At 39.4% G+C, this 12,201-nt stretch overlaps 1 protein-coding gene across 1 annotated transcript in view; it reads right to left on the bottom strand.

The window, feature by feature from the left end:
- Positions 1-2,580: 2,580 nt before the first annotated feature.
- The window catches only part of LOC122562176 (cAMP-dependent protein kinase type I-alpha regulatory subunit), a 44,555-nt gene continuing 34,934 nt past the window's right edge, over positions 2,581-12,201 (bottom strand). Inside the window, exons 9-10 of the mRNA XM_043714796.1 lie at positions 7,119-7,200; positions 2,581-6,756 (exon numbers count right to left, since the gene is read on the bottom strand). Coding sequence (XP_043570731.1) covers positions 6,584-6,756; positions 7,119-7,200 — 255 coding nt within the window. The 3' untranslated portion in view covers positions 2,581-6,583. The remainder of the gene's footprint in view (positions 6,757-7,118; positions 7,201-12,201) is intronic.

Consider the following 12,201-nt stretch of genomic DNA (forward strand, 5'->3'; position numbering starts at 1 on the left):
ATGCATTATCTGGGCCAACATGGCACATACTGTTGAAGTTACATTCTCAAGTGAACTTTAAGTTAGCTCTGGAATTTACATATGAACAAACAGAAACCAACACGTTCATTCTAAAAGATGAGAGACAAACAGTCCAGGTCTTTTTCAATATATAATTTCAGTTAGATCACATTGTAAACTTTTGTTATAAATTGTGTCCTACAATCTTACACTACACAATCACCCAAAGGAACAGCGCTCTGAAAGCTAGCACTTCCAAATAAACCTATTGGACTGTAACCTATTGTGATCTGTAATATTTCCGTGACCCTTCCCAGTTCCTCAAGCATCCATTGCCTCTACCATCAATGCTTAATTGCAGTAGTGTGTACTATCTACACGATGCACTGCAGAAATTCACCAAAGATCCTTAAACAGTTGGAAGGACAAGGGCAACAGGTACACCATCTCCTACAAGTTCCCCTTCAAAAGGCTTGCCATCCTGTTCTAGAAACATATCACCATTCCTTCACTGATGCTAGATCAAAATGCTGAAATTCACTCCTCTAGGGCATTCATTATTGGTCCCTACAGCACAGGGACGACAGCAGTTCAAGGCAACAGTTCACTTTCACCTTCTCAAAGGCAGCTAGACACAAGCAATAAATGTAGGCCAGCCAGCAACGCTTATATCCCATGAGTGAATTGAGAAAATACGTTCCATTTGCCTGAATGAGTGCAGCTCCAGCAGCATGCCAGATCAAAGAATTCACTTGACTGACACCCCATTACGCACTCATTCCCTCCACATCAACACGTACTATATACAAGATGCATTGCAGCAATACACACCCCCTCCTAAACCAATGCCTTCTACCACCAGGGCAAAAGCAGAACAACCCTCAATTTGTACATTTCTCCCCAACTAATCCCACATGAAAGACTCTGAACATTAAATCGCCATTTGTGCGATTTTGGAGCAAAATCTGGAAATTTTCTAGCAAAAGTATAAATACACCTACACCAAATGCTTCAACAGTTCAAGGCAATGGCTCACAGTCACCTTCAAGGCAAAGACCAGATGAACAATAAATGTTAACCATGACACCACTGCTCTCATCCCATTAAAGATTAGAAAGAAATCTTGATATTTTACATATTTTTCAATAAAGTAGCATATGATTATAGTATATATTTAAATGGGCTGCAGGAAAGATGGTTTATGAATACAACTTTTTATAGGGGTCAGAGGACAAATTGAGAAGGTTTTGTAAATGGAAAACTTAGTTTTATAAATAGATGCATACAACAAAAATATGAACATTATGGTAAACCTGTAAAAATGTTTTTATTTCAGATTTCCAGAAAAATATTAGAAATTCAGCTCATGTAGCCAGGCAGTAAACAGATGTAAAATAAAGTGTATAATTGTTACCTATACTGCACACAAGGTTTTAAAAATTACCATTAGTGGCTCTGACATACATCTCATCAATATCTCAAAATACAATCAATGTTCTAATGGTATCATGCCCTGGAAAGTCAAAGTCACCTTAAGGTCTCAAATAAAGTGGGGATATGACTGAAAATAAATTTCAAATATGTTAACAAATTATTTTGTCATGACCTGGTCTAAAACTAGACAATTTTTATGAAATCCTTTGAATTAAAATTGCAGTAAATAGAAAAAAGGACGAACTGATTTGGTTGCTGCAAAAAAAAAAAGCTTTGCAGTACCAAATAAGAAATTGGGAGATATGGTGCCCAGTATTGGTGAAAGAATTGGTTTAAATTATAGTGCAAGTATTTTGTAAATTTTCATTATAGATATGCACAAAGGAAAATTTAAATGGAAAATGTAGATAAAATAGGAACAATTTAAAAAAAAATTTGTGGATGTAGACAGATCTTTTGAAATACATTGAAGAAAACTGACGAGTTAGAATGCATACAATCTAGCTAACCTGGAAGAAAAATAAGGTATCAAAGTTGGAAACGTGGGTGACCACTGAATCACCACCTCCCCAAAAAACTCAATTAACTCCTTCCATTAATTTCAACCTTCATCACATCCAAAGAAATCCTGATGTGCGCTGAAGTAGAACCAAGCATCACTGTAGGTTTCCTAACTTTTCTGGCATTAACTGATCTATATTGTGGCCATGAAGGATCAACTCTGCATATGCAGTAGCCAGGAGGAAAAGATCACAATGGGGCATGGTTTCATATAGTAGGAATGTTTTAGCCTGGCTGTTAATGCACACTCTTGAAATTAAGTGTGATTACAGACAATTAAAAAAGCTCAAGCTCAAAGCTGAATTGGTCAACAGGAAGCAGCAAGCTTGTTGAGAAGAGGAACATTATATCTGGCAAAGTTTAAATCGGTAGAATGTCTCCCCGCCCCACCACGTCCTGATCAAATATATAAAGTTCATGCAAAGTTCAAAGTCGAGACCTTAGGAATGACATGCTATTATGAAAGACAACCATTTACATTTTACTTTGAATCAGCTAATGGTAAAATAAATCTTAACATTCCTGTTACAGGGTCAATGATTTGTGTATCTGCTTCGGTTCAAAAATCAATAAATAAGAGAAGAGTTTTCTTTTTAATAATTAACTTTTATTGCTTGACCTGTCGTCATTAGGACACTCTATAACAAAAGGATTATTTTAGCACATACATCTGATCTTATACAGTCATTGGGAACAATACAAAAAATGGTCCTTGGATAATCTACATATTATCACGCTGTATTCTCACTTTGCAACTTTTGTAGGTAAGCTAGTGAGGATCACTCTGATCCCCACATAAGATAGCTAAGGCAAACTACATCAAACCGTGGTCGTTTGTACATACAGTTCTGATTGCACACAATAGTTAAAGCTTCAACTGCATCAGATTATTCAAACTCATCAGCTGCTTTATAATAAAAGTTAGGTAAATAAAAACCTTAAGAATGTGCAGCAAGCCAAAGACAATCTGCTAGATGCTAGGGTTGTTGCAGTTGGACTCTGCGAAGAGTTTCAAAATTGCTGGAATATGGTGTCAATGTCACTCATACTGGTAATCAACAGTATTGGTAAGCTCAATCCTGGAATGACATTCATCTGCTTTGTTAAATTTTCCCAATTAATCAAGATAAAAAAATTAAATATAAAGCAACAGGTTTCAACTACGCAACATACCAATATATTTGGAAGGATACCTCCCATAAGCAGCTGATTTAAATTTTGCCTATGCTAGGAATATCAAACCAAATTAGGCTAATAAATTTCAGCCTTACTCTCAACTCAACTTCCAAGCAAGTTGAAATTGATGAAACAGGAATTAACTCATTAGAAAAGGAATTCCAATCAATAATCAAACATTAAAGGTTACTCATATAAGTTCAATTTATAGTTTTCTATTAAACAAAAAGGTCAATAGATGTAACTCACTGTCACAACAAGAATTGGGCATGACATTCATGACTGCCATACTATGATTACTCAAGAGACATTACTTAGATCCCAAAGGAAAATCCACCTCCTTCCCCCCTACAACAGAATGGAACTGGCCCATGCAAACTTCTACTCAAGTGAAAGTTATCATGCCCTCAACACACTAGTCTTTCTTTATTCATAGATTTTTACGCTACATCTTCACACTACACAGCGTCGTAAAGGTAACTGCATGGATAAACTGAAAAACATGCAAGTTACATCTAATCATTTCTACTGTGCACACTGCACAGATAGCTGAAATGACTTTGCAATTTTGCATCAGGTTATCTCACTTATAGCAATATTTGTGCCTAATAAAAACTTGGTTTAATAAGAAAACTCAATAACAAAGGAAAACCTACAAATAGCCTATGCCCAACCCAACTCTCCAAGCAATTTAGTTTTAGCTTGCTGTACAATTCAAACACTTATTCTAATCTAAAATCATTGTATATAGAATAATGGATATAATTTCATCTAATTACAGCTGTGTGGAATTTGTAAAATGTGCGAAATGAGCACACGTAATACAAAGCTGTGAAATACTGAAATGTCATTAAGACTCAGCAATGTTCAAAGTCTCAAAGTAAAATTGCATGTCATGCCATACTGAAAAGCTGTTGTAGTACATTTCAGAATGCCAGTGTTTCAGCTAGTTAGGGATAACACATCCAGTTTTTGGTTTCTGCATTTTACTAGTGTGTCTGGGTGTACACTTGTATAATTTCGGCTGAGCTCTGGTGTATGCCAATAATGGAACAACAGTGCCAGCTACTGTGAATAGCAAAGAAGTGCAACTATAATTAAACACAAAATAACATGGGTACTAAAGCACTGCACCAACTTAAATGTCAGCCATTAATCTTCATTTAAATAGAAACCACATTGCACCATCCCAGTCTAGCACAAGACAGCTACTTAATACCCAAACATGTCCAGAGCTATTAATAAGCTCCAAATAGCAGTGGATAGTTTATAGACTGGGTCAGGACTGCAGAAGAGTTAGGGATACCATCGCCCAACATTGCGCTGCCAGTGCTGGTCAAGTACAAATGCACACAGTACCTGCACCAGTACCTGTGAAGACAGTACTGGTTTGTTACTAAAAAGGAATGTTTACTCTTTTGTTCTTGGAATGAAATTACATTTGCTTAATACATAAAAGTTTAATTTTGTAACCCTTTCACTAGCTCTGTCTCAACAAGAAATTGAAAGCCAATTGTATATAAAATTAGAGTGTAAATCAATCTGCAAATATTGTAGTCCAAACTAACTAGCTATCATGGTCACTAGCAGGATCACTAACAAAATTACAGATTAAAAAGTTACTTGTTAAAATTTGATGGGGTATCAACATATTACATACATTTCCAAAAACAAGATTTCTAACTTTATCATTGTATGATTGAGATTGCTTGCAGTTGATGTTTTGAATTATTGCTCTGGCAATAGCAACAATTGAGTGCTTGCTGCCCTACTTAAGGAAAAGCAATACATTTAGTAATTTCAAAAACAACAGATCAGTAAAATCTGTACCACTTAGTTGCCAGTATGTGTAAAATCACCAGAAGCAAACAAAGCCTTTCAATTCAATTTTTTACCTGGTACAGAGCAGACCAATACATCTAGCTTTGTTAATCCATCCCTACAGAATTCAATGCTGTATCAATCTCAATTTAGGCTGCAGACGTTTCTACAGTTTATGCCAATAAAACTCCATCACTGTCCAGCAAGAAGCATGTTTCAAGTGTAGCACGACTGGTTTAATTTCCCTATTGGAGATGGAATGGCACAGTACGCTTCTGTGCAGTGTTCCAGCACTATTGGCAAAGCTCATACACTAGAAAAGCAAACAAGTCAAACAGAATTGGTGACTTTCTGGCTGCATATCAAATACACCCAAGACTAATAGAATTTAGCTTCTGTTGTCAGGAAGAGAGGCTAAAAAGAAAAGACTGTGGTAGTTCTTAGCTGTTGAAAGTGCACAATGATATGGGCTGAGAACCTGATATGCCTATTATTGCAAGATTTCTGCAATATGTATAAATCTCGACCATTACCACGGCCTGCATCCATAAGAATAAGATGTCAAAAGCATTTGATCGCCAAAACAAAAAGGTGATCCGATTAACCAAACCAACAGTGACTGAGTTATAATGATGTTGCGTTTTTAAAGAAAAATTGTATTGTATATAAAGTGATTATAAATGTACATTAATTTTTTTTGCAAGCAAAGATTTTGCTACAACTGCTGCACAAAGATAGGCAGGCACCATTAAATATTTGGGAGATTACTGGGAAAAAAATCAAGCTTTTTTTGTAAAAACGTCTGAATGAAACTTAATGTGCAACTGGGAGTGATGTAAATAGACTTGGCAAAAATCACACAGGCCTATAAGATCCTCATAATGCAAGACCTAAAGCTACACAAAAGAAAACAATGTTTTTAATTTGCTTCATAGCAAAAAAGTTAAAATGTATTTGTTTTTAAAAAGTAAGATGAAGAAAAAAATCTAATCTCAATTTAGATGCTTTTCCTCACGCATTGTTTTGCCAAGTGCAAATGCTACATAGAAATATATTTTGAGCATGTTTTTATTTAAGCGTTTTCTGCCTTGACCACACTAAAAAACAAACATGTTGTCTCAAGAAGTCCCAAAAATAATTGAAACTCTCCAGCCTAAAACCCAAGATTTTCCAGGAGTACAATTTTGAGATTCAAGGCTCATGAACACACTATAACGTACCTTGAAACAGAGCAAGTTAAAGGGCTCAAAATCCTCTGCTCATACTACCAAACAGAAGCTTAATTATCTGGGTATCAATCACACTGTTCAGTTAAAACAGCAAAGTTTTAATCTTCATAAATAAAAATCAATGGGAAGAGTTCCACACAAGCATCAAACAAAAAAAATCTTAAATGAAGCTATATTGACTGAAGAAAGCTGATGCAGTGTGAGAAAGACGCAAAGCAAATGTGACATTGAATGCTACAAAGGGAATGCCTTCTCTGACAATTAGGAAGCTGTGGGACTGGTGGTGGTCTTGCCACAGGAAACGGCATTTTAGACAAATGAGGCAGTTCGCTCTGGCAGATGCTGCAGCAGCAGAGAAGATTTCAGACAGACAGCGATACAAAGCTGTTGTACTGCTGGATGTTTCGTTTGAGTATGTCAGAGCAGGGACCCAGGACACGTTCAAATCGAGGTCTGTCCAGTTTCACGCACTTCAACGGACCACGCGCTACCACAGTGGCAGCACGAGGACGATTCATCAGAAGAGCAATCTCACCTAAGAGATAAAGAAAAAGATTTCAAATCCATCTGTAGTCTTGAGAAACTGATACCATGAAACAAAATGAAGCCCATGCTCTTGTTGACCTAGGTGAATTTACCATGCTTTATGATATCTGAGCTTTTTAGGCCAAATTTGATTTGAATTGTTAGTCATTAGACAATCTAAGCTGATGTCTAACTACAATTACTCAGTATCCTATTATTCAATCCTATCTAATAGCAATACTCTCATGTTCTATGTAGCTCAGCAGCTCTATGGTAGACAAAAATCCATCTAAAACTTGCATTTTTTTAAACTTCAAATATTAGAAACGCTTACAGTATTAAACTTTAAAATTTAAGCTTTGACAAACTCACCAAAATAGTCTGATGGCCCCAATCTTCCAACTTCAACAAACTCTTCATTTTCTGACCTGCGCTGTAAAACAGCTGCAGTACCCTAAAACACAAATTTCAAAGTATATTTGAAGCATTAATATTGGAGGACAGGGAAAAAAATCTGTGGCTGTAGGAGCTGCTTTTATTTTTGAATTCTATCTTTTTTTGAGGTATCTTCAATGTTGGAGCTAATTTCCTCAAATTCTAGAAGCAGTAATTATTGTTTTATAAGCTGTTGCAAAACTTTGGGTAAAAAAAATCAAAAACATCAGCACTTTAAAAGGAGGAAAAAGAGACAAAGACAGTAACCACATGGGAAGTGAATCAAATGGAGAAATAAACTTGGAGAGCAGTCTGACCCAGCAGTGAACCTATACAGCTGACTGCCTCTGCTGTTTGGTTTCTGAACATGACAGTTGGTCTAAGAAAATAAACAAGCAACAAAATTCACAGTTGACCTTGGAGAAACTTGTGTGGAGAAACTCACAGCAGGGGAGCAGCTACCTGCCCAGCTTTTAAAAATGTAACCTTCAAAGTTTGTGAAAAGATTTGTAGCTCTGGTGCTCGTTCTTGTGGCTCTGTTCGCTTCTGTGATCTTTCCTCCGGCATTTGTAGTGGTTTGAATCTGCCGCTTCCGGTTGTCAGTTCCAGCTGTCCATTGCAGTGGCCAGTATATTGGGTCCAGGTCGATGTGCTTATTGAATCGAATCTGTGGATGAGTGCCAATCAATAAGCACATCGACCTGGACCCAATATAACAGCCACTGCAACGGACAGCTGGAACTGACAACCGGAAGCGGCAGATTCAAACCACTACAAATGCCGGAGGAAAGATCACAGAAGCGCTTCACAGGAAGCTCCCAAGCACTGAGGATGTCACCTAGACAGGGGACAAAACGTCTGCAACACAAATTCCCAGCTCGGCGAACAGAACCACAACAAAAATGTAACCTTGGTGGGTTTTTTTTTGTAAAGCTCCAAGTGAGTAGAGTGGGTTCTTGTTTGATTAAATGTTTTTATTGAGATCTCTCCCTTGGTTGAACTTTAAAGTATAAGCATAGGCACTAAATTAGCTTGGAGCAGTGTTTTGACAGCAATAAGATGCCACAATTTTCTGGGTCTGTGGCTTGTTAAGACGCAAAGATGGCCTGTAACAGAGTGATGTGCTCTTCCTGTCAGATGCGGGAGATTAAGGATAATTTCAATGTTGCTGATTATGCTTGCAGAAAGTGTTTGGTTGAGAATCCTATTGGATCACATGGATCAGCAGGAGTCAATTTACAGGAACTGGGGTGTGATGGATGGCAGTTGCAGGAAGGGAGAAAAAGCACAGATAGGTAAATAGGCTACCTCCAGTAAAGGCAGAAGAGAAAGGCAGGTAGTGCAGGAGTTTCCTGTGGCCATCCCCATCTCAAATAAGTATGCTGTTTGGGAAAACATAGAGGTGATGGATTCTCTGGGGAATGTAGCACTGGCAGCCAGGTTTCTGGTACCGAGACTACTTCCAATGTAAAAAGGGGGATGTCGGGTTCCAAGTGATCAATTGTGACATGGAACAATCTAGTCAGAGGCACAAACAAGCATTCCTGCCATCAAAAGTGAGACATCAGAATAGTGTGTTGCCTCGCTGGTGCCAGAATCAAAGGATATCTCAGAGTGCAGAATATTCTCCAAGGGGAGAGGGACGAGGAAGTCATTGCACACATTGGAACTCACAACATAGGAAGAGAAAAGGTCAAAATTCTGCCGAGCTGATACAGAAAGTTAGGCAGGAATTTAAAAAGGAGGTCCTCAAGGGTAGTAATATTTGGATTACTCCCAGTGTCACAAGCTAGTGACGGTAGGAATAGAGGATAGAGCACATGAATGCTTGGCTGACAAGCTCATGGGAGGGGAGAAGGAATCACATTTTTGATTCACTGGAATCTCTTCTGGGGTATAAGTGACCTGTATTAAGAGGACGGATTGCTCCAGATTTGGAAGGGACTAATATACTGGTGGGGAGATTTGCTAGAGCTGCTCAGATGGATTTAAGATGGAGGAAGAATCCAGGAAGATGGTGAGACTGGTGCAGTTGGGAAAGTGAAGTCAAACAGTCAGCACAGACAGGATCAAAGCAGAGAATGGGGTAGAACTAATAAATTAAACTGCATTTATTTCAATGCAAGAGGCTGAACATAAAAGGCAGATCAACTCACGGAATGACTGGGAACGTGGGACTGGGAAATCAGTGATTAGAGAGGCATGGTTCAGGGATGACCAGAACTGGCAGCTTAATATTCCAGGATACAGATGCTGTACAAAAGGGGAGGAGGGGGCAGAACAGGAAGGGGAGCAGCGTTTTTGATGAGGGATAACATTTCAGCTGTACTTAGGAAGGATATTCCTGGGAATATGTTATTTGGGTGGAACTGAGAAATAAGAAAGGGAAGCAGTCAGAAGGCAGAGCAGAAGTGAGCGTAAGAGTACCATAGCTTGGGGATCGCAGCCTAGTCAGTGGGAAGCTGTCGGAAGGCAGAGCAGAAGTACAAGAGTACCAGAGTTTGAGGGTACTCTAGCTGTGAAAAAAACTGGAGTGACATCACAGGGAGGCAGTGACCTGACTGGCTGGTGGGAAATCTGCACTAAATTCAAAAAAGAACCAATAAATTTAATTAACTCAAAAATTCTGAATTAATAAAGTTATTAAGCATAAATGGCAGGACAGGTAAGATGCTGCAGCTGTATGATGTGGGAGCAGGCTGATCCCATTGCAAACTGCAGTGACCACATCTGCAGTAAGTGTCGATTTGCTGGAAGAACTCCGGCTCACAACTGATGAGCTTCAAACACTGCAACACATCCCGGAGGGGCACAGTTGCCTGGACACTTTGTTTCAGAAGGCAGTCACACCATGTAGATTAAGTACTTGAAATTTGGTCAGTGGCCAGGGACAACAGGGTGCGACTGCAAACAAGGCAGGTAGAGGGATTCTGCAGTCAGGATAAGGGAAAGGGCTGCAGGGAGGATGAGCCAACTAAACACTACACCATGGTACAGGAGGGGCCATTCAAGAGGAGGTAGCAAAAAGACAAATGGTTGTTGCAAAGGATTCTATATTTGGAGAATAGACAGTATCCTTTGTAAACAGGATTAAGAGTCTCTCGTGGTGCATTGCTTGCCTGGTGCCAGGGTAAGAGTTATCTCTGGCTTCAAAGGATATTGAAGAGGGAGGGGGAGGATCCAGTTTTTATTGTGGTCCACGCCAGAACAAACAACATAGGCAAGACTAAGAAAGAGGACCTGTTCAGGGATTATCAGGAGCTAGGAATAAGATTAAAGGAAAGGTCCTCAAGAGTTACAATCTCCAGATTACTGCCCGAGCCACATGCAAATGGGCATAGGGATAAGAAAATAAGGGAAGTAAACACATGGCTAATAGTGCTGTGGGAAAGAAGGGTTCCTTTTCATGGGGCACTGGCATCAGTATTGGAACAGGAGGGATTTGTACTGCTGGGACACAGTCTCCATCAGAACCAAGCTGGGACCAACGTTCCAGTGAAAAGGGTAAATAGGCTGGTGAACAGGACTTTTAACTAGAAAGTGGGGAAGGAGGGAAGGGTAAAACATTCCCCAATGTGAAACAAAGCAGCAGATTAACATCTGTCGGGGTGGATTCAACTGCATGGAAAAATATGAAAGAAAGGACAGGGAAGGAGAATTCAAAAGATTATTAAAACCTCCAGTACAGACACAACAGGAGTGTATGAAAAGTGTCAGCAATCGACTTCAAGCACACTGGACAAATGAAGGACAATGAGAAGAGGGATACTTAATACAGAAGCTGTTATGTCTGAATACATGCAGTAGAAGGTAAATGAGCTTGTGGTGCAGATCGAAATTGGCAGATATGACATGGTGGGCATCAGAGACATGGCTGCAAGGGCTTGGAAGCTGAATATCCAACTATATACATCCTATCGAAAAGATAAGCAGGTGGGCAGACAGGGTGGGGTTGCCTTACCAGTATGAAATTAAATCAGTAGTAAGAAAGGAAGTAGGATCAGATGGGCGTAGAATGTGTGGACAGAATTAAGGAACCACAAAGGTTTTAAAAACACCATAGCTAGTTATGTAAAGGCCTCCAAACAGTAGCCAGGGGTTGGGGTACAAGATACACCAGGAGATAGAAAGGGTGTGTAAGACAGGCAAAGTTATAGTGATCATGGGAGATTTAAATATGCAGGTGGACTGGTTAGTAGTGAATTGTAAGAAAAGGAATTTGTGGAATGTCTACGAGATGGCTTTTTGCAGCAGCTTGTGGTGGAGCCCACTAGGGAACTGGCAATACTGGATTTAGTGTCGTGCAATGAGGCAGACTTGATAAGGGAGCTTAAGGTGAAGGAATCCTTAGGAGACAGTGAACAACATGATTGAATTTACTCTGCAACTGGAGAGGGAGAAGATAGAATCAGAGGTAGTGTCATTACTGCTGAATAAAGGCAACGACAGGGTCGTGAGGGAGGAGCCAGGCAGAATTGACTGGGAGAGGAGCCTCGCAGAAAAGACTGTGGAACAGCAATGGCAGGTGTTTCTGGGAGGAATTCAGGAGACACAGCAAAAATTCATACCCAGGAAAAAGCAGCATGATACAGGGAGGACGAGGCAACCATGGCTGACTCGGGAAGTCAGGGATAGCATAAAAGCAAAAAGAAAGCATATAATGTGATGAAGGGCAGTGAGAAACCAGAGGATTCAGAAGCTTACAAAGACCAGTGGGCAATAGAAAGAGAAAGAAGGAGGGAGAAGACTAAATGAGGGTAAGCTAGCCAGTTTCGTTCAATATATAAAAGACAAGAGAGCCGAAAGTGGACATTGGGCCACTGGAAAGTGACGAAGGAGAGATAGTAATGAAAGAAGAAGAAAATGGCTTAGGAACTGAATAATTACTTTGCATCAGGAAGATGGTAATATCCCAAAATTCAAGACAGTAGGGGGGAAGAACAGAGTATGGTGGCCATCACCAACGAGAAGGTGCTAGAAAAACTGAAAGGTCTGAAAGTAGATAAATCACCTGGACCAG

The sequence above is a fragment of the Chiloscyllium plagiosum genome, chromosome 24 (assembly GCF_004010195.1).
Source record: "Chiloscyllium plagiosum isolate BGI_BamShark_2017 chromosome 24, ASM401019v2, whole genome shotgun sequence".
Classification (NCBI taxonomy): Eukaryota; Metazoa; Chordata; class Chondrichthyes; order Orectolobiformes; family Hemiscylliidae; genus Chiloscyllium; species Chiloscyllium plagiosum.